At 36.2% G+C, this 22,354-nt stretch overlaps 1 protein-coding gene across 1 annotated transcript in view; it reads right to left on the bottom strand.

Moving 5' to 3' along the window:
• Positions 1–22,354, bottom strand: part of SLCO6A1 (solute carrier organic anion transporter family member 6A1) — a gene marked incomplete at both ends in the record, with an annotated part of 203,002 nt that overhangs the window by 12,669 nt on the left and 167,979 nt on the right. Inside the window, 2 exons of the mRNA XM_082623305.1 lie at positions 5,026–5,213; positions 11,540–11,693. Coding sequence (XP_082479431.1) covers positions 5,026–5,213; positions 11,540–11,693 — 342 coding nt within the window. The remainder of the gene's footprint in view (positions 1–5,025; positions 5,214–11,539; positions 11,694–22,354) is intronic.

Below are 22,354 nucleotides of genomic sequence, written 5' to 3'. Positions count from 1 at the left end.
TATCAACACTTATACACCTATCAAAATTGCTTGAGTTTAAGAACAATTAAAAATAGACTGCTAGAAGAATGAACTAGTGCAGATACTTTAAAAATTTATTAAAAAGCTTAACATACATATGACTCAGCAATTCTGCTGTTTATATGTGTACTCAATAGAAATGTATTCATATGTTTTCCAAAAAACAAGTAAAAGAATGTTCATAGAAACAGCATATTAGCCCTAAAGTGGAAACAACATTAACTACAGAATGAATAAATTTTAGTATATTCACACAATGGACTACTATAAAACTATGCTGTACAATATGGTAACTATTACCCATGTGTGCTTACTTAAATTTAAGTCAATTAAAACTAAATAAAATTAAGAGTTCAGTGCCTCATTCACACTGACCACATTTCAAATGCACAATAGGCACATGTGGCTAGAGGCTATATTGGATGTCAGAGATATAGAACATTTCCATCATTTTACAAAATCTGATTGGATAGTACTGCTACAGAGCAATGAAAATGAACTTCTGTTATATACAACCATATGAATGACTCTTAAAAGCACGTTGTTGAATAACGAAATGCAGACACAAATGACTATGTGCTGTATTCTCCTGTGTATGCATAAAGTTCAAATACAGAACAAATTAGCCTATTCACTGCAGAAGTCAGGAGAGTGGTAAACTTTAGGCATTAAGGGTTTAGACAAGAAGGGAGGTGGAGGAGGGGCTTTTGGAATACTTGTATTATCCGTTTCTTGGGCTGGACTCTGGTTACACAGGTGTCTTCGCTTTGTTAAAATCCATCAATTTACATTTGCAATTTGTGCACTCTTCTGAAAATATATTATGCTTCAATAAAATGTCTATAAAAATAATATCCCTTGACTCTCCATTTATTATCTATTAGGCAGCCATCAAGCTTATCCTTCTTTTGATCTCTACCCTGTTTACTTCTCCCATTTTTGTTAGTTGTACAATTTCTACTTTATCAAAGCATATTACATTTCATTCTATTTTGCCACCCTTATGCTCAGCTTAGTATTTGCCTTAGTTCTAGCATAAATTAATTGCACTTAGTTAAATATATTAGCTAAATATAGATAGTTAAATCTAAGTAGTTTAACATACTTGATGCTTGCCACCAGACCTTTTTTTAAAAAATATTTATTTATTTGGCTGCGTTGGGTCTTAGTTGCAGCACGCGGGGTCTTAGTTGCAGCACACGGGATCTTCGTTGAGGCACACAGGATCTTTTGTTGTGGCATGTGGGATCTTTGTTGCGGTGCGCAGGCTTCTCTCTAGTTGTGGCGCACAGGCTCAGTAGTTGCAGCACGTGGGCTTAGTTGCTCCATGGCATGTGGGATCTTAGTTCCCCAACCAGGGATCAAACCCACGTCCCCTGAATTGGAAGGCAGATTCTTAACCACTGTACCACCAGGGAAGTCCCTCGCCAGACCGTTTATCAAAATTTCCCCAATCATATCTTGGTTGGTTACAATTTGCCTTGCTGTCAGTTCTTAAGGAGTATCTAATATCAACATATCCCGGGTACTTCCATATGCAAACTGTTTATAACTGTAGGGCAGTTTGTTGATGATGAAATAATGAGCTCATGTTTTCCTTCCTTGAGGATCTTTTAAGTGTTTCTCCAGTCTTCTGGAGGTGAATGCTGCTGTTGAGAAACCTGATGCCAAACTTTTGTTTTTCCTTTTTTTTTTTTAGATGACAAAAGGATTATTTCTGCATCTTTAAATCCAATAATTTTATCACAGTACATCTCAGCATTGATTGTTCTGGATCAATTTCCCTAGACACTTGATGTGCCATTACAATATGTAGATTCAAATTTTATTTTATTTAATTATTTATTCATTATTTATCATTACTTATTATATCAGTAAACTTTATAGATTTAAATATTTATTGTTTTGGTTTCCTTCTTTAGGGACTGCAATTATGTGCATTTTGGCTCTCCTTTTCCTATCTTCTATATTTGCCTATTTTCTCTAATACTTTTTCTTACTTTTATATTCTCCATCCTCCCCCTTCTATGCCACATACATGCTTTCTATGTTGTCTTTTCTTCCTTGTGTGCTTCATAATTTAGTCTTCATCTATAAATTTTTTCCCATTTATTTCTTTCCTGAGTTCTGTCAGTTTTCATTCCATAGCCTCCTTCATCTAGCTATTTTTCTCTTGTTTCATGGCCAAGATTGTTTAATTTTTTTAACTTAAACTTACATAGAGTTACATTTATATTTTTATCTGATTCATGGTAACATTGTTCTAGTGAGTTTTCACTGTCCATTGTAAAGTAATGCTTAATAATTTTCATTTCTCTCACTATAATTATTTGGTATGTAGGCAGAAGCTTTTCCTTTTCTACTTAATCATTTTAAATGAGATGGGTTTTCTTAAACTAGAGGCAGAAAGTTATGGGAATAGAACATGCACCAGCTTTCCAAGCTTCAAAACTGAAGAGTTATCTTCTCTGTTTATATAGAGGAGTTAAATATAGTCCCTATGTGTGGTTATACCTTCTCTGCCTCTGCAAACCTGGCCTGCTTCAAAAGAACTTGTACTGCCAGATCTGGGCTTTCGAGATCTCTTCATATTTATTGTTTTCCAAAGTTATGTATTCACTTGTAGATGGTATTTTGCTGGCACTTTTTTAGATCTGCTATGTCTGGACCCCCTAGGCATTTTGCAAAACTTTTTCCCCATTCTTTCCAAAAATACTCTGCTTTGAGTTATCTACCTCGGTCCTACTCCCAGAACTTCCATCTTAAGGTACAACCCTCTCTTCTTGAGCAGAAATATATGCTGGAGATATTTGAGGTCTGTCAATCTTGAGACCCTCTCCACATTCCCTGTTATTCTTTGTAACATCTTTATGAATCTACAAGCTGGTTCGTTGTTCTACTTCAATTTTGGCAATATTTATATGCAATTACAACTCTGTCATTTTTTGTTGATCTCATAATTGTACTGAAACAACAGTATATGTGTGCATGTGTGTTTATGTGTGTGTGCATGCATGTTATATTTTATTCTACTTATTGCTCTCTACAGTTACCAGGAGACATGAGAAGATTCAGAACTAGACTTCTAGAGTATTACTATCATCTTTCTCATCTCGCTGCTGAGAATATTTGCTCAGAAGTTTCACACGAACTTTAAATAAGGCATGCTCAACACTGTACTGATTATATTCAATCTGACTTTCTCTTCTCCTTGAATTTCTTATCTCAGTTAATGCATTATCATTCATTTAGTTCCCCAGACTGGACAAGTGGACATAATTCTAGATTTTTACACATTTTATACCAGGAACATCAAATTAATAACCTTGCCCTTTTATCCAAACTAAATATTTCTCTATTATGTTCTTTTCTCTCTATCTCTAAATAGAGCTACATTCTAAACTGGTCTCCTAAGTATCTTCCTTTGTTTCCAGTTTTCCCCTATCAGCTTCATCCACATTATCTTCAAACTAATCTATCTAAAACACATATTTGATAACTTTTACTTCTGAGGTTTACTCTTTTCAATGGCTTCTAGGTGCATACAGGATAACATCATTCATGTTAACATGGCAAAGAAAGCCTCCCATGACCAGGCCCTTACCAAGCTCAAATCTCCCTGTACAATTTACAATCATGCTACTCTTGTCATAACAAACTCCCTGTCAAGATATTTCACACATTTTTGCCTCTACTTTTCCTACTAATTTTTCCTGTTAAGAACTTGCCCCCAGTTTGCTTGCATTATGAGAAATCACTTACCTTCACAACTTAAGTTCAAGTGCCACACTGTCTATAAGCATTTCCAAATCATCCTAGATAAAAATGAACATTTTCTCCACTTTGTTCCCAGGTCAATCTGTACAAGCTTTAATCAAGGCATTTCTAGGAACTCCCTGCACTCCTTTTTTTTTTTTTTTTTTTTTTTTTTTTGCGGTGCGCGGGCCTCTCACTGTTGTGGCCTCTCCCGTTGCGGAGCACAGGCTCCGGACGCGCAGGCTTCAGCGGTCATGGCTCACAGGCCTAGCCGCTCCACGGCATGTGGGATCTTCCCGGACCGGGGCACGAACCTGTGTCCCCTGCATCGGCAGGCGGACTCTCAACCACTGCGCCACCAGGGAAGCCCTCCCGGCACTCCTTTTTATGTGTTTTTCTCCCCCTAGTAAACTCTAAGCAGCTTGAAGGCAAGGTCCATATTTTATTAGTTTTTGTAGTTTCAGTGCCAGATCTAGGTGAATAAGTAAAAACCTGCTTCACTGTATTGATATGTTAAAGTTTTGTCTCCCACCTAAACTGCAAGTTCATTGAAGTCAGGGACCATATGTGCCCAACTCAAATTTTTTTTGCATATATTTATTCATGTTTTTTAGTCTGTTTTCCTAGGGGACAACAAATTGCTCCTCATGACCTAAAGGTTTATGTTAGCCTTTTGAAAAAAATAATTTGAAAATAATGACCAATTATTCTGCTACTATGATAAAAACAAATGTTAAATATATTTCATATATTCAGGAAGAACAAATGAATAACAAATGTTGGTTTAATTTAGAATAGTAATAAACTTATGTATTAAAATTCCAAAATTCTAGAAGTTATTATGTTCCTTTGTTGATGACACTGATGTTTTCTCATAGTCAAACTGGCTAATATAGAAGTAAATAGTCAATAAATTTCTATAACCAATGAATCAACATTGTAATCATATGTGTTATAATTAAGATTTTTCCTATATTTATGAATTTTCCAGGTTGTTAAATTAAGTAAATAAATTTAGTTTTAAGTTAAACTAAATGTGTTATCTATATACATACTTTATGCAAATAACTTAGTTAAAATAGAGAATTAAGCATATACATGAATTTTGAAAATATAACAATTTTCCCCTCTAGCAGTTGTTACCTTGAAACAAAAGCATAAATCATTTACTACAATATTCTAAAACCTTCCTAAACTTGTCTTTCATATATATTAAATGAATAATGATTATGAATAACATATACATACCGAAGGATGGTCAGGATGCTTGGTATACCAGCAAAAGCAGAAAATACAATTGTAGAAAAGATAAAAGCAATGAACAAAGGTAATTTATAGCACTTTGAATCACATGTCCCATGTCTAGCGTCGATAAAATCACCTTGATTATCTGAGGTTGTTAATCCTTCCTTAATGCAAGAACAATTGTAATATGTCTATGAAAATGAAGACAGGAAACAATCTTTTAGAAATATAGTCATAAGACAAAAACTCTTATAATTGTAAAATAAAAATTAAATCAATAACTGCAGGGAGACTAGGCAGTTTTATTAGTAAATATCCTTATATAAATCTGCCATTCATAACTTACAAATGAACCACTAATGATAAATAAGATCAAGGTATTTTACCTAACAAAGAATTGTGTATGTTTATATATAATTATAGTTACTTAGGAAAAATTCTATTAATTTAAGAAATTTCACTAAAAATATTTACATTTAATTGTACAAATAATTGTTGGAGAGAGATATAGATTAAGGACAAATATGGAAAATGTAATGAATAAAGTGGAATTTTAGCTGGGATTTGAAATCCGGAGAGTTACCCAATCATAGACAGTTTTAGAACTATGCTGCAAAGGCAAGACTTTATTTTGTATATGATGATGACAGGGCTGTTATCTATCAGGCAGAGTAGGCACAGTGTACCTAGGACCCACAATACTTTCAGAACCAAAAAAAAAGGTTTTAATTTTAGTGTCTTTTAAAATCAGAGAAAAAATAAATATCATAATAATGAATATATTATAATGCATCTAGCCTGGATCATATTTGTCTTTACGCCAAAGCAGTTGTACATTAAATCAATCTCTCTCTCTCTCTCTCTTTCTTTTTTTAAGTGAAGGAAGGGGTTTAAAAAGGCAAAAGTGCCTAAAGCCAATATAAGTCATAATGTAGTCCCTAATGGGAATGAATGAAAACTTGGGGTTGTTATATTATTATTGATAACTCAAGGAAGATGAATAGGTGATATTTTCTAAGAAGAACTAAACAGAGTTGGAGATACAGAGACCAGTTAGCAATTTGTTAATCTATTGAAAAGATTCTAAATTAAATAATAATAATAATTTTAAAAATTCAGTAGAAATATTAAACTAAGTTACCAGTGAAGGAATAAGAGGAAATAAAGATGGCTTGAACCTGGGTGATTCAGAAAATGATGGTACAAAAACCATGTCCGTTGTTTAGGGGAGCTGCTAAGTGGTTACTGGATATAGTAAAGAAAAATAGAAATATCTAAATAGCAAATCATTCATTCTACCATATTTTTTTTATAATGCTTATGTGCCAAACATCATTCTAGGTATTGTGAAAACATAGTAAACAATACAATAGAAATCCCTGCCCTCATGTAGGAAATTTTTTACTTGCATGAGATAGGCAATTTTTTTAAAAAAAAGAACCTTTAATGGAGCACATGGTGACGAATACTATGGAGGAAAAAGTAAAGTAAGGAAAAAAAAACAGGGATTATAGGGGTGAATTTAGCATGATCAGGTAATGCTACAATGATACAGTGATATTTGAGCAGAGATTCAAAGAAGGTAAGGGAGTGAGCCATGTGGTTACCTGAAAGAAGTATATTCCAGGTGGGAAAAACAAAACAGAAATTGAAAAGCCTTGGGACTGGAGCTTGCTTGACAAATTCAAAGAAAAGCAAGGAGAAAAATTTGGTTGAATCAGAGTGAACATGAGGGAAACTAAGAGAAGATAAAATTGGAGCAATGAGGGAAGGATTTATATAGAAACTGGTAGGTAATTGCAAGAGCAATTTAAGAACTTCAGTTTTTATTCTTAGTAATGTGAAACCAACCATTAGAGGGATAGATGTATAAATGACATTTTTAAAAAGATCACTCTAGCTGCTATATTGAGGCTACTGAACTGTGGAAGCAAGGGTAAAAGCAGAGAAAACAGTTAAAAAGCTCTTGAAGTAAGATGCAAGTCATTGGTGACTGGGGCCCGGGTATCAGAGAAAATGATGAAGATAGTCAGATCTAGTATGCATTTTGAAAGTAGATTTGAAGGGTCCTAGGGTAAGAATGGTTACCAGAAGGAGAAAATCATATGGAGAAGGCCTCCCTGAAAGAAATTAAGACTTGCAGGCAAGGGAGGCAGTCAGTCCATGGCTCAGAGAGGGAACCAAGAAAATAAACACAACGACTTCACTTTTTCCCCCCATCTTTCTGACTTTCTATCAAGACTCCTTATTATCATAGTCTATATGATAATAGATTATATATGATAATAGAACTCTCATCCTATAGTTTGGTCTCTTGGAACAGTGAGGAGGGTAGAGAAGGTGAAAAGTGGATCTGGAGGTCAGAAAAAAGATATCCAGTACAATAAATAATTGCAGACCATAGAGCCTAAGATGACTAAGGGGAAAAGTGAAAATGTGAAGAAAGTTTAGTGAACAGATGGTAGAATCACAAGATATTAGGCTCTGGAAGGGCTGAAGAACTGTAGAGTTATATCCAAAGAGATACAACCAAAATGGGAAAAATTATATTAAAATGAAATAGTAAAATATATTCAATTCAAATAATAAAAGAAGAAGATAGATCTAAGTCTACCATATCAATAATTATAATAAATGTCAGTTGTCTAAAAACTACAATTGAAAGACAGACATTAACAGAATTGAGGAAAAAGCAAAAGCATATTATACCTTGGCTACAGGAGACAACTTTAAACATAAAGACATGAATAGTTGGAAAATAAAATGATAGAAGTAAGATAAACCATGAAAACAGCAAGAAAGCTTACAGTAACTGTTTAATATATAAAACAGACTTCAAGACAAACAGTACTGCCGAGATAGAAAGGGACATTTTGTAAAGATGAAAGGAACAATTCATCAAGAAGCTGTGACAATTATTAATGTGTATGCACACAATAAGAGGGTCTAAAATACAGGAAGTCAAAATAAAGAGAGAAATAGACAACTGTATAATTATATTAAGATATATTTTTCATATATAATGTTCAGGATTTCATATATTATTACAAGGTATGCAAAATGACAAGAATAATTGCCTTAAAATTAGGAAAAGAACAAATATAAGTAGACTGCTACAGATAGTAGACTTAATAGCAAGAACTTTAAATAGTTATGATTAATATTTTCCAGAAAATAGAGGGTAAATGGATAAACTATCTTAAATGATGTGGAATTTCACCAGGGACTTGGATTCTACAGAAACATAAAGTTAGAACGGAAAAATACAATGAGTAAACTTACAACCTCAGTAATGGGTTTGACAACAAAGCAGACATGGCAGAATACAGAAATAGTAAGTGGAAGACAGGTCAACAGAAAATATCTACATTTAAACAAACAGATAAAAGGAGATGGAAAATAGAGAAAAGAGCAAAAGAGTATGGGATACAGTAGAGAGGTCTATTTGTAGTCTGCTGTTAGGCAGAATACTAAGATGGCACCTAAGATTCCCATCCTGTTATTTTATAAACCTGCATAATCCCTAGATTGATGTGAATTGGTGGATTTTAATCCCCTTACTAAGTTATGTTACATGGCATAGCTGACTTTAAGAAACAGAGGTAAACTTCACCTAATTAGATAATATATAAAAGGAACTGAGCTTTTCCTGAAGTCAAAGATTCAAAGCATGTGTCATAAGGGAGATTCTGTTGCTGGCTTTGAAGATGGAAGGAGTCATGTGGCAAAGAATGGGGGTGGCCTCTAAAGAGCTAAAATTGGCCCTCAGCAGACAGCTACCAAGGAAATAGGGGCTTCATTTTTTACAGCCCAATGGAACTGAATTTGGCCCAAAATCTGAATGACCTTGGGAGTAGATTTTTTCCCAGAGCCTCCAGAAAGGAATGTATTTCAGCCAACACCCTGATTTCAGTCTGTGAGACTCTGAGCAGAGGAACCAGCAATGCCATATCTGGACTTCTGACCTGTGAGCTAATAAATGGGTATTATTTAAAGACACTAAGGCTGTAGTAATTTGTTATGCAGCAATATTAAACTAATATATGGTGCATCCTCCACAACCAATAAAAGAGGAGAAAGTGAGGGAGAAATAATAGCTGAGAATTTTCCAACTGATAGACATAAATCCACGGACTAAAGATATTCTGTGAAACTCTAGCAAAATAAATATAATGAAAACCACATCCAGGCATATCAAAGTAAAATTGCTAAAAGTCAAAAACAAAGAGAAAATCTTAAAAGCAGCTAAGCAGCCACAGACATAAAGACAATATAATGACATCTTTCAAATGCTGGGGCACGGTCAGGGGGTGGGGTGGTGGGCGGGCATCACTGCCAATACAGAATTCCATACCAAGTGAAAACAGTTTTTCTTTTCAGAAATGAGAGTGAAATATGGTTCTTAAGGAAAAAAAAAATCTCATATGAAAACATGGAAATGCAAGGAAGTGGGTAAATATAAGTGCATATTGACTGTACAAAAAAACAACAATAACAGTATGTGTCCTTTAAAATATATGGAGAAATAAAATATATGACAAAAATAACACAAAGGTTGGAAATCAGTAAATGAAGTTAAAATATTCTAGGGATGTTTCAACTGGAAGAGATCCTGAAGCCTGGCTTCTTGTAATCCTTAATACTTTGGACGAGACTGACTTCCCTTCTCTATAGATATGTAGAATGAGGCTCCTGTTGGACTACAGCAGTCTCTGGAAGAAGACCCCTGATACTGCTATTTTATACTGAAAGCCATATCAGCTGCTGAAAAGAGCTAGTCCCAGTGAGAAGATCATGAAGAAAATCCCAAGATTTCTTTCGTATCTATATAAGGAAATTTGAAGATCTTGATAGCATGGATAAGAATATGTGGGTCTCAATGAGGCAAAACACTTGGAATATTATCAACATGAAGAGCAGATATCTATTTTCAGTTTTGGTAAAGCTGTGATTTTCTATAGAAACTTAGAAATCTTCAAAGGTGTAGTATTTCCTACCACTCCTCTTGTAAACTTTTGCATAAGTGTAATTGAAGAGCACTCAATTCTAATACATTTGACCCTTATATTTTGAATACGAACATTTAATCCGAATTATTTCAAAGTTGACATATTTTCACTGAAAAAAATTTTCCAGAGGGAATTCCATTAACACAATTTAGACACAATAATTTTTTGTATATGGTATTTCTCTTATTTTCATTTTGTTAAAATTATTTTTACTGGCATCAGTTCTTTCCCATTTGAAATTAATGTATATTTTATCCATTAATTGGTTTCATCTGTATCAAATTGTATTAATCATAACTTCTGCTATTGTCAGTTTTCCTTCAGAGCCATTATTTCTTTCAAGGCTAATTGTCCTGGGTAATTCATAACAGATCTAATTTTTGTCAAAAATATTTTATTCTTTCAATTTTTATTCAGCATCAAATGTTATCACACAGTTTGAGTCACTATTTTGTGAATTATTTCATTATTCATTATTAATTATTCCTTGGAGAAATGAAAGGAAATTATAAAGATTTTTATGAAATAGAAACAAATCCCTAAAAGGGATTCCCCAGAAAAAGAAAGATGGGTTGGAGCTATATAGTGGCTGGCATTTTTAGCTCTTGAATATCCCATGGATCAAAACCCCAAGGTCAAGCATTTCTGCTTTATTCTGTGGTGACAACATGAGATTTAAAAAATCATTTACTTGTCAAAATAAAATGGAGGAGAGGAAGTAAACAGGAGTGTAAATTAAGATCTTCCATAAGTTAATAAATTGTTGAGGATGGGTAACTAACATATGGGAGTTCATTTTGGTTTTCTATTACATTTAAAGCTTCCCACAGTAATATATTTTAAAGATTTTAAATATCATTTTAAATATATTTTAAAATATATAAATCATTTAAAACATGTAATAGTTTTTAAAATATATAATACATATAAATAACCATTTTAAATTTAAAATTTTTAAAGAATCATTTTAAACATTTAAGAAGAAAGATTTTTTAAAGGGTATATAATCCTTTTAATATTAATATTCAATTAAAAACTGAAGATATATTGTTAAATAGTAGGCCAGTGAAAATACGACAATGAGGAACTAAAGTTGGTCAGGCATGCTAATATACTATAATAAAATGATCTGTGTAACAGGAAGAATATTGTTATGTACATACTAATAAATAAAGTACTAATAAAGTACTTTATTGCCTGCTAAGGAAGATGACATAATGCCCATGGGTCAGGAAATATCTTCTTTGTTGCTCTCTTCCCCTCGCAAAGACTAGACAAAGAGAGAGGAGAGAGAAACACGGAATTTTTAAAACCTGGGTCCCTACTTCACTCCCAATTCTCACAAGTCCTATGTATTGTGATCACATGAAGCCATAATTTAAGAAAAATTTAAGAAAGGGAAAATAAGAAGGGGAAAGGATTTTATAGAGAGCAGGAGTAAAATATAAACATCATCTATAAGTTGCACTTCTTAATGGAGAGGAAGAAGCAGAGAAAAAGATAATTACCTTGTGATTCTTTAATGTTTTAGAATATGTACAACCTGCAAAGCAAGGAGAAAAATATCCAATATCATTTCTTCCACATGTAGCAGAATAAAATGAAGATGAACATTTACAATGAGAATTGCAAGGAGCTGTCAGGTTTCCCAACTGCCCTGTTCTGTAAAAGAAGAGATTGAATGTAATTATAATACAACTGTATTATCCTTATTAATGTATACACAAAGATATCAATGAGATCAATAAAATATGATTATTTAAATAATTTTAACAGATTTAGGTACAACAGATATACAATGCACTGTACATTTTTAAAGCATACAATCTGCATACACTTGTGAAACCATCACTGCAATCATGTTAACAAACATAATCATCACCCCCAATAGTTCCCTCGTTCTCCTTTGTAATTCCTCCACCCAATGGCACCTGCTGATCTACTTTCTGAAACTGTTCATTAGTTGGAATTTCATAGTGCACTAGGTGCACTTTCTTTGTCTGGCTTCTTTCATGCAGCTGGTCTTTACATGGTCTTTGTATGGTCATATGCTTCCATGTCTCTTGGATAAATATTAAGGAGTAGAATGTTTGGATCATATGGTAGGTGTTCATTTAGCTTTTAAGAAACTGTCGGGGTAAGATGGCGGAAGAGTAAGACGCGGAGATCACCTTCCTCCCCACGGATACACCAGAAATACAGCTACACGTGGAACAACTCCTACAGAACACCTACTGAACGCTGGCAGAAGACCCCAGACCTCCCCAAAGGCAAGAAACTCCCCACATACCTGGGTAGGGCAAAGCGGAGAGATCCCCACACAGAGGATCGGTGCCGAGCGGCACTCACCAGCCCGAGAGGCTTGTCTGCTCGCCCGCCGGGGCGCGCAGCGCTGGAAGCTGAGGCTCGGGCTTCGGTCAGAGCGCAGGGAGAGGACTGGGGCTGGCGGCGAGAACTCAGCCTGAAGGGGGCTAATGTGCCACAGCTAGCCGGGAGGGAGTCCGGGAAAACTCTCTGGAGCTGCCGAAGAGGCAAGAGACTTTTTCTTCCCTCTTGGTTTCCTGGTGCGCGAGGAGAGGGGATTAAGAGCGCTGCTTAAAGGGGCTCCACAGACGGGCGCGAGTCGCGACTGAAAGCGCGGAGCCCAGAGACGGGTGTGAGACGCTGGGGCTGCTGCTGCCGCCGCCAAGAAGCCTGTGTGCGAGCGCAGGTCACTGTCCACACCGCCCTTCCGGGAGCCTGTGCAGCCCGCCACCGCCGGGGTCCCGGGATCCAGGGGCGGCTTCCCTGGGAGAACGCACGGCGCGCCTCGGGCTGGTGCAACGTCACGCCGACCTTTGCCGCTGCAGGCTCGCCCCGCACTCCGGGCCCCTCCCTCCCGCCCGGCCTGAGTGAGCCAGAGTCCCCGAAGAGGCTGCTCCTTTAACCCTGTCCTGCCTGAGCGAAGAACAGACGCCCTCCGGCGACCTACACGCAGAGGCGGGGCCAAATCCAAAGCTGAGACCCAGGAGCTGTGAGAACAAAGAAGAGAAAGGGAAACCTCTCCCAGCAGCCTCAGAAGCAGCGGATTAAAGCTCCACAATCAACTTGATGTACCCTGCATCTGTGGAATACATGAATAGACAACACATCATCCCAAATTGAGGAGCCCGGAGTCAGTGCTGTGCCTCTGAGGTGGGAGAGCCAACTTCAGGACACTGGTCCACAAGAGACCTCCCAGCTCCACATAATATCAAACGGCAAAAATCTTCCAGAGATCTCCATCTCAACACCAGCACCCAGCTTCACTCAACGACCAACAAGCTACAGTGCTGGACACCCTAAGCCAAAAAACTAGCAAGACAGGAACACAACGCCACCCATTAGCAGAGAGGTGGCCTAAACTCATAAAAAGTCTGCAGACACCCCAAAACACACCACCAGACGTGGACCTGCCCACCAGAAAGACAAGATCCAGCCTCATCCACCAGAACACAGGCACTAGTCCCCTCCACCAGGAAGCCTACACAACCCACTAAACCAACCTTAGCCACTGGGGACAGACACCAAAAACAACAGGAACTACGAACCTGCAGCCTGCAAAAAGGAGACCCCAAACACAGTAACATAAGCAAAATGAGAAGACAGAAAAACACACAGCAGGAGAAGGAGCAAGATAAAAACCCACCAGATCTAACAAATGAAGAGGTAATAGGCAGTCTACCTGAAAAAGAATTCAGAATAATGATGGTAAAGATGATCCAAGATTCTATTTCCCAGATCCAAAATCTTGGAAATAGAATAGACAAAATGCAAGAAACAGTTAACAAGGACCTAGAAGAACTAAAGATGAATCAAGCATCGATTAAAAACACAATACATGAAATAAAAAATACTCTAGATGGGATCAATAGCAGAATAACTGAGGCAGAAGAACGGATAAGTGAGGTGGAAGATAAAATAGTGGAAATCACTGCTGCAGAGCAAAATAAAGAAAAAAGAATGAAAAGAACAGAGGACAGTCTCAGAGACCTCTGGGACAACATTAAACGCACCAACATTCGAATTATAGGGGTTCCAGAAGAAGAAGAGAAAAAGAAAGGGACTGAGAAAATATTTGAAGAGATTATAGTTGAAAACTTCCCTAATATGGGAAAGGAAATAGTTAATCAAGTCCAGGAGGCACAGAGAGTCCCATACAGAATAAATCCAAGGAGAAATACGCCAAGACACATATTAATCAAACTGTCACAAATTAAACACAAAGAAATCATATTAAAAGCAGCAAGGCAAAAACAACAAATAACACACAAGGGAATCCCCATCAGGATAACAGCTGATCTCTCAGCAGAAACTCTACAAGCCAGAAGGGAGTGGCAGGACATAATTAAAGTGATGAAGGAGAAAAACCTGCAACCAAGATTACTCTACCCAGCAAGGATCTCATTCAGATTTGATGGAGAAATTAAAACGTTTACAGACAAGCAAAAGCTGAGAGAGTTCAGCACCACCAAACCAGCTTTACAACAAATGCTAAAGGAACTTCTCTAGGCAAGAAACACAACAGAAGGAAAAGACCTACAATAACGAACCCAAAACAATTAAGAAAATGGGAACAGGAACATACATATCAATAATTACCTTAAATGTAAATGGACTAAATGCTCCCACCAAAAGACACAGAGTGGCTGAATGGATACAAAAACAAGACCCATATATATGCTGTCTACAAGAGACCCACTTCAGACCTAGAGACACATACAGACTGAAAGTAAGGGGATGGAAAAAGATATTCCATGCAAATGGAAACCAAAAGAAAGCTGGAGTAGCAATTCTCATATCAGACAAAATAGACTTTAAAGTAAAGACTACTAGAAGAGACAAAGAAGGACACTACATAATGATCAAGGGATCGATCCAAGAAGAAGATATAACAATTGTAAATATTTATGCACCCAACATAGGAGCACCTCAATACATAAGGCAAATACTAACAGCCATAAAAGGAGAAATCGACAGTAACACACTCATAGTAGGGGACTTTAACACCCCACTTTCACCAATGGACAGATCATCCAAAATGAAAATAAATAAGGAAACACAAGCTTTAAATGATACATTAAACAAGATGGACTTAATTGATATTTATAGGACATTCCATCCAAAAACAACAGAATACACATTTTTCTCAAGTGCTCATGGAACATTCTCCAGGATAGATCATATCTTGGGTCACAAATCAAGCCTTGGTAAATTTAAGAAAATTGAAATTGTATCAAGTATCTTTTCCGACCACAATGCTATGAGACTAGATATCAATTACAGGAAAAGAGCTGTAAAAAATACAAACACATGGAGGCTAAACAATACACTACTTAATAACGAAGTGATCACTGAAGAAATCAAAGAGGAAATTAAAAACTACCTAGAAACAAATGACAATGGAGACACGACGACCCAAAACCTATGGGATGCAGCAAAAGCAGTTCTAAGAGGGAAGTTTATAGCAATACAATCCCACCTTAAGAAACAGGAAACATCTCGAATAAACAACCTAACCTTGCACCTAAAGCAATTAGAGAAAGAAGAACAAAAACATCCCAAAGTTAGCAGAAGGAAAGAAATCATAAAAATCAGATCAGAAATAAATGAAAAAGAAATGAAGGAAACGATAGCAAAGATCAATAAAACTAAAAGCTGGTTCTTTGAGAAGATAAACAAAATTGATAAACCATTAGCCAGACTCATCAAGAAAAAAAGGGAGAAGACTGAAATCAATAGAATTAGAAATGAAAAAGGAGAAGTAACAACTGACACTGCAGAAATACAAAAGATCATGAGAGATTACTATAAGCAACTCTATGCCAATAAAATGGACAACCTGGAAGAAATGGACAAATTCTTAGAAATGCACAACCTGCCAAGACTGAATCAGGAAGAAATAGAAAATATGAACAGACCAATCACAAGCACTGAAATTGAAACTGTGATAAAAAATCTTCCAACAAACAAAAGCCCAGGACCAGATGGCTTCACAGGCGAATTCTATCAAGCATTTAGAGAAGAGCTAACACCTATCCTTCTGAAACTCTTCCAAAATATAGCAGAGGGAGGAACACTCCCAAACTCATTCTACGAGGCCACCATCACCTTGATACCAAAACCAGACAAGGATGTCACAAAGAAAGAAAACTACAGGCCAATATCACTGATGAACATAGATGCAAAAATCCTCAACAAAATACTAGCAAACAGAATCCAACAGCACATTAAAAGGATCATACACCATGATCAAGTGGGGTTTATTCCAGGAATGCAAGGATTCTTCAATATACGCAAATCAATCAACGTGATACACCATATTAACAAATTGAAGGAGAAAAACCATATGATCATCTCAATAGATGCAGAGAAAGCTTTCGACAAAATTCAACACCCATTTATGATAAAAACCCTGCAGAAAGTAGGCATAGAGGGAACTTTCCTCAACATAATAAAGGCCATATATGACAAACCCACAGCCAGCATCGTCCTCAATGGTGAAAAACTGAAACCATTTCCACTAAGATCAGGAACAAGACAAGGTTGCCCACTCTCACCACTCTTATTCAACCTAGTTTTGGAAGTTTTAGCCACAGCAATCAGAGAAGAAAAGGAAATAAAAGGAATCCAAATCGGAAAAGAAGAAGTAAAGCTGTCACTGTTTGCAGATGACATGATACTATACATAGAGAATCCTAAAGATGCTACCAGAAAACTACTAGAGTTAATCAATGAATTTGGTCAAGTTGCAGGATACAAAATTAATGCACAGAAATCTCTGGCATTCCTATATACTAATGATGAAAAATCTGAAAGTGAAATCAAGGAAACACTCCCATTTACCATTGCAACAAAAAGAATAAAATATCTAGGAATAAACCTACCTAAGGAGACAGAAGACCTGTATGCAGAAAATTATAAGACACTGATGAAAGAAATTAAAGATGATACAAATAGATGGAGAGATGTACCATGTTCTTGGATTGGAAGAATCAACATTGTGAAAATGACTCTACTACCCAAAGCAATCTACAGATTCAATGCAATCCCTATCAAACTACCACTGGCATTTTTCACAGAACTAGAACAAAAAATTTCACAATTTGTATGGAAACACAAAAGACCCCGAATAGCCAAAGCAATCTTGAGAACGAAAAATGGAGCTGGAGGAATTAGGCTCCCTGACTTCAGACTATACTACAAAGCTACAGTAATCAAGACAGTATGGTACTGGCACAAAAACAGAAAGATAGATCAATGGAACAGGATAGAAAGCCCAGAGTTAAACCCACGGACATATGGTCACCTTATCTTTGATAAAGGAGGCAGGAATGTACAGTGGAGAAAGGACAGTCTCTTCAATAAGTGGTGCTGGGAAAACTGGATAGGGACATGTAAAAGTATGAGATTAGATCACTCCCTAACACCATACACCAAAATAAGCTCAAAATGGATTAAAGACCTAAATGTAAGGCCAGACACTATCAAACTCTTAGAGGAAAACATAGGCAGAACACTGTATGACATAAATCACAGCAAGATCCTTTTTGACCCACCTCCTAGAGAAATGGAAATAAAGACAAAAATAAACACATGGGACCTAATGAAACTTAAAAGCTTTTGCACAGCAAAGGAAACCATAAACAAGACCAAAAGACAACCCTCAGAATGGGAGAAAATATTTCCAAATGAAGCAACTGACAAAGGATTAATCTCCAAAATTTATAAGCAGCTCATGCAGCTCAATAACAAAAAAACAAACAACCCAATCCAAAAATGGGCAGAAGACCTAAACAGACATTTCTCCACAGAAGATATACAGACTGCCAACAAACACATGAAAGGATGCTCAACATCTTTACTCATTAGAGAAATGCAAATCAAAACTACAATGAGATATCATCTCACACCAGTCAGAATGGCTATCATCAAAAAATCTAGAAACAATAAATGCTGGAGAGGGTGTGGAAAAAAGGGAACACTCTTGCACTGCTGGTGGGAATGTGAATTGGTACAGCCGCTATGGAGAACGGTATGGAGGTTCCTTAAAAAACTACAAATAGAACTACCATATGACCCAGCAATCCCACTACTGGGCATATACCCCGAGAAAACCATAATTCAAAAAGAGACATGTACCAAAATGTTCATAGCAGCCCTATTTACAATAGCCCGGAGATGGAAACAACCTAAGTGTCCATCATCGGATGAATGGATAAAGAAGATGTGGCACATATATACAATGGAATATTACTCAGCCATAAAAAGAAATGAAATTGAGCTATTTGTAATGAGGTGGATAGACCTAGAGTCTGTCATACAGAGTGAAGTAAGTCAGAAAGAGAAAGACAAATACTGTATGCTAACACATATATATGGAATTTAAGAAAAAAAAATGTAATGAAGAACATAGGGGTAAGACAGGAATAAAGACACAGACCTACTAGAGAATGGACTTGAGGATATGGGGAGGGGGAAGGGTAAGCTGTGACAAAGTGAAAGAGCGGCATGGACATATATACACTACCAAACGTAAGGTAGATAGCTAGTGGGAAGCAGCCGCATAGCACAGGGAGATCAGCTTGGTGCTTTGTGACCGCCTGGAGGGGTGGGATAGGGAGGGTGGGACGGAGACGCAAAAGGGAGGGGATATGGAAACATATGTATATGTATAACTGATTAAATTTGTTATAAGGCAAAAAAAAAAATAATATAAATGGTAAAAAAAAAAAAAAAAAAAAAAAAAAAAAGAAACTGTCAAAGAGTTTTCCAAAGTGATTGTGCTATTTTGCATTCTCACAAGCAGTGTGTAAGATTTCAATTGCTTTCTATATTCCTTGTCAACACTTGGAATAGTCAGTCTTTTTAATTTTAGACATTCTAACAAGGATACAGTAACTTCATATTGTGGTTTTTAATATGTTTTTCCCTAATGACTGATGCTGGACATCTTTCCATGTGCTTATTTTCCATCTGTATCTATTATTTGGTTAAATATCTGTTTAAATCTTTTGCCCATTTTTGTGGATATTACTAAGCATTGCAAGTTCTTTATATGTTCTAGAAACCAAGTTCTTTGTTAGATATATGATTTTCAAATATCTTCTCACAGTCTATGGCTTGTTTCTGCATTACCTTAATGGGATCTTTCAAAGAGCAGATGCTTTTTATTTTAATGAAGACCAATTTATCAATATATTTCTTTATGTATCACATATTTGGTGTCATAACTAAGAAATCTTCGCTGAACCCAACTTCACATAAATTTTCCTCATATTCCTGGAATTTTATATTTCACAATTACATCTACAATCCATTTTGAATTAATTAATCATATGGTATAAGATATGGATCAAAGTTTGTTTAAATATAGATATCTAATTGTTCCAGCATCATTTGTTAAAATGACTGTATGTTCTCTGCTAAATTGCATATGCACCCTATCAAAAATCAATTATCTATATATGTGTGTGCTTATTTTTGGACTCTCCATTCTGTTCCACTGACTTATTGGTCTATATTTACTCCAATACTACTTTCTTGATTATTATAGCTTTATAATAAGTCTTGAAATCAAATAGCGTTAGTCCTCCACCTTTGTTCTTTAGAATTGTTTGTGGTTTTTCTAGATCCTTTGCATAACTATATGAATTTAAAAGTCATTTTTCCAATACCTAAAAAAGAAAGCTTGCTGGGATTTTGATTGTGATTATATCAAATACATACATCAATTTGGGGAGGATTAACATCTTAAAGATACTGAGTTTTGTAACCCACAAATACGGGATATCTCTTCATTTAAAAATTTAGGTCTTTAATTACTGTCAGCAATGTTTTACAGAAATCAGTGCATAGGGCTTTTACATCTTTATCATATTTATCCTTAAGAATTTCTTTTTCCTGGCCTTCCCTGGTGGCGCAGTGGTTGAGAATCTGCCTGCCAATGCAGGGGACACGGGTTCGAGCCCTGGTCTGGGAAGATCCCACATGCCGTGGAGCAACTAGGCCCGTGAGCCACAACTACTGAGCCTGCGCGTCTGGAGCTTGTGCTCCGCAACAAGAGGGGCTGCGACAGTGAGAGGCCCGTGCACTGCGATGAAGAGTGGCCCCCGCTCGCTGCAACTAGAGAAAGCCCACGCACAGAAACGAAGACCCAACACAGCCAAAAATAAATAAATAATACTTAAAAAAAAAAAAGAATTTCTTTTTCTTGATACTTTTGTTAATGGTATTGTTTAATATCAATTTCAACTTGTGTGTAGGTAGTATATAAATGCCATAGAGTCTTATATATCGATCTTTTCTTCTACAGTATTTCTTTCTGTTTGATAGTATTGTTAACATTTTTTTAAGTTTTTTCCAGAATTTACTGAGATATAATTGATACAGCACTGTATAAGTTTAAGATGTACAGCATAATTATTAGACTTACATACATCATGAAATGATTACCACAATGTTTAGTGAACATCCATCATCTCATATCAATACAAAATTAAAGCGAAAAAATTTTCTCCTTGTAATGAAACTCTTAGAATTTACCCTCTTAACAACTTTCATATATGACATACAGCAGTATTAATTATATTTGTCATGTTGTACATTACTTCCCTAGTACTTATTTACCTTATAACTGGTAGTTTGTGCATTTTGACTGCCTTCATTCAATTCCCGATCCCTTAACCCTCTGCCTTTGTTAACCACAAACCTGATCTCTTTTTCTATGAGTTAGTTAGTTGGTTGGTTGGTTGATTTTAACATCTTTATTGGAGTATAATTGCTTTACAATGGTGTGTTAGTTTCTGCTTTATAACAAAGTCAATCAGCTATACATATACATATATCTCCATATTTCCTCCCTCTTGCGTCTCCCTCCCAACCTCCCTATCCCACCCCTCTAGGTGGTCACAAAGCACTGAGATAATCTCCCTGTGCTATGTGCCTGCTTCCCATCAGCTATCTATTTTATATTTGGTAGTGTATATATGTCCATGCCACTCTCTCACTTCGTCCCAGCTTACCCTTCTCCCTCCCCGTGTCCTCAAGTGCACTCTCTACGTCTGTGTCTTTATTCCTGTCCTGGTTCTTCATAACGTTCTTTATTTTTATTTTTTTTAGATTCCATATATATGTGTTAGCATTACGGTATTTGTTTTTCTCTTTCTGACTTACTTCACTCTGTATGATAGATTCTAGGTCCATCCACCACACTACAAATAACTCAGTTTCATTTCTTTTTATGGCTGAGTAATAATCCATTGCTTATATGTGCCACATATTCTTTATCCATTCATCTGTCAATGGACACTTAGGTTGCTTCCATGTCCTGGCTATTGTAAATAGTGCTGCAGTGAACATTGTGGTGCATAACTCTTTGAATTATGGATTTCTCAGGGTATATGTCCAGAAGTGGGATTGCTGGGTTGTACGGTAGTTCTGTGTTTAGTTTTTTAAGGAACATCCATACTGTTCTCCATAGTGGCTGTATCAATTTACATTCCCACCAACAGTGCAAGAGTGTTCCCTTTTCCCCACACCCTCTCCAGAATTTACTGTTTGTAGATTTTTTGATGATGGCCATTCTGACCGGTGTAAGATGATATCGCATTGTAGTTTTGATTTGCATTTCTCTAATGATTAATGACGTTGAGCATTCTTTCATGTGTTTTTTGACAATCTGTACATCTTCTTTGGAGAAATGCCTATTTAGGTGTTCTACCCATTTTTGGATTGGGTTGTTTGCTTTTTTGATATTGAGCAGCATGAGCTGCTTGTAAATTAGGGAGATTAATCATTTGTCAGTTGCTTCATTTGCAAATATTTTCTCCCATTTTGAGGGTTGTCTTTTTGTCTTGTTTATGCTTTCCTTTGCTGTGCAAAAGCTTTTAAGTTTCATTAGGTCCCATTTGTTTATTTTTGTTTTTATTTCCATTTCTCTAGGAGCTGGGTCAAAAACAACCTTGCTGTGATTTATGTCATAGAGTGTTCTGCCTATATTTTCCTCTAACAGTTTGATAGTGTCTGGCCTTATATTTAGGTCTTTAATACATGTTGAGTTTATCTTTGTGTGTGGTGTTAGGGAGTGTTCTAATTTCATTCTTTTATCTTGGGATAAACCCCACTTGATCATGGTGTATGATCCTTTTAATGTGCTGTTGGATTCTGTTTGCTAGTATTTTGTTGAGAATTTTTGCATCTATGTTCATCAGTGATATTGGCCTGTAGTTTTCTTTGTGACATCTTTGTCTGGTTTTGGTATCAGGGTGATGGTGGCCTCGTAGAATGAGTTTGGGTGTGTTCCT

This window comes from Mesoplodon mirus, assembly GCF_964341445.2.
Source record: "Mesoplodon mirus genome assembly, chromosome: 5".
Taxonomy (NCBI): Eukaryota; Metazoa; Chordata; class Mammalia; order Artiodactyla; family Ziphiidae; genus Mesoplodon; species Mesoplodon mirus.
The sequence above is the reverse complement of the archived record's forward strand: the minus strand, read 5'-3'. Positions and strand labels throughout refer to the sequence as shown.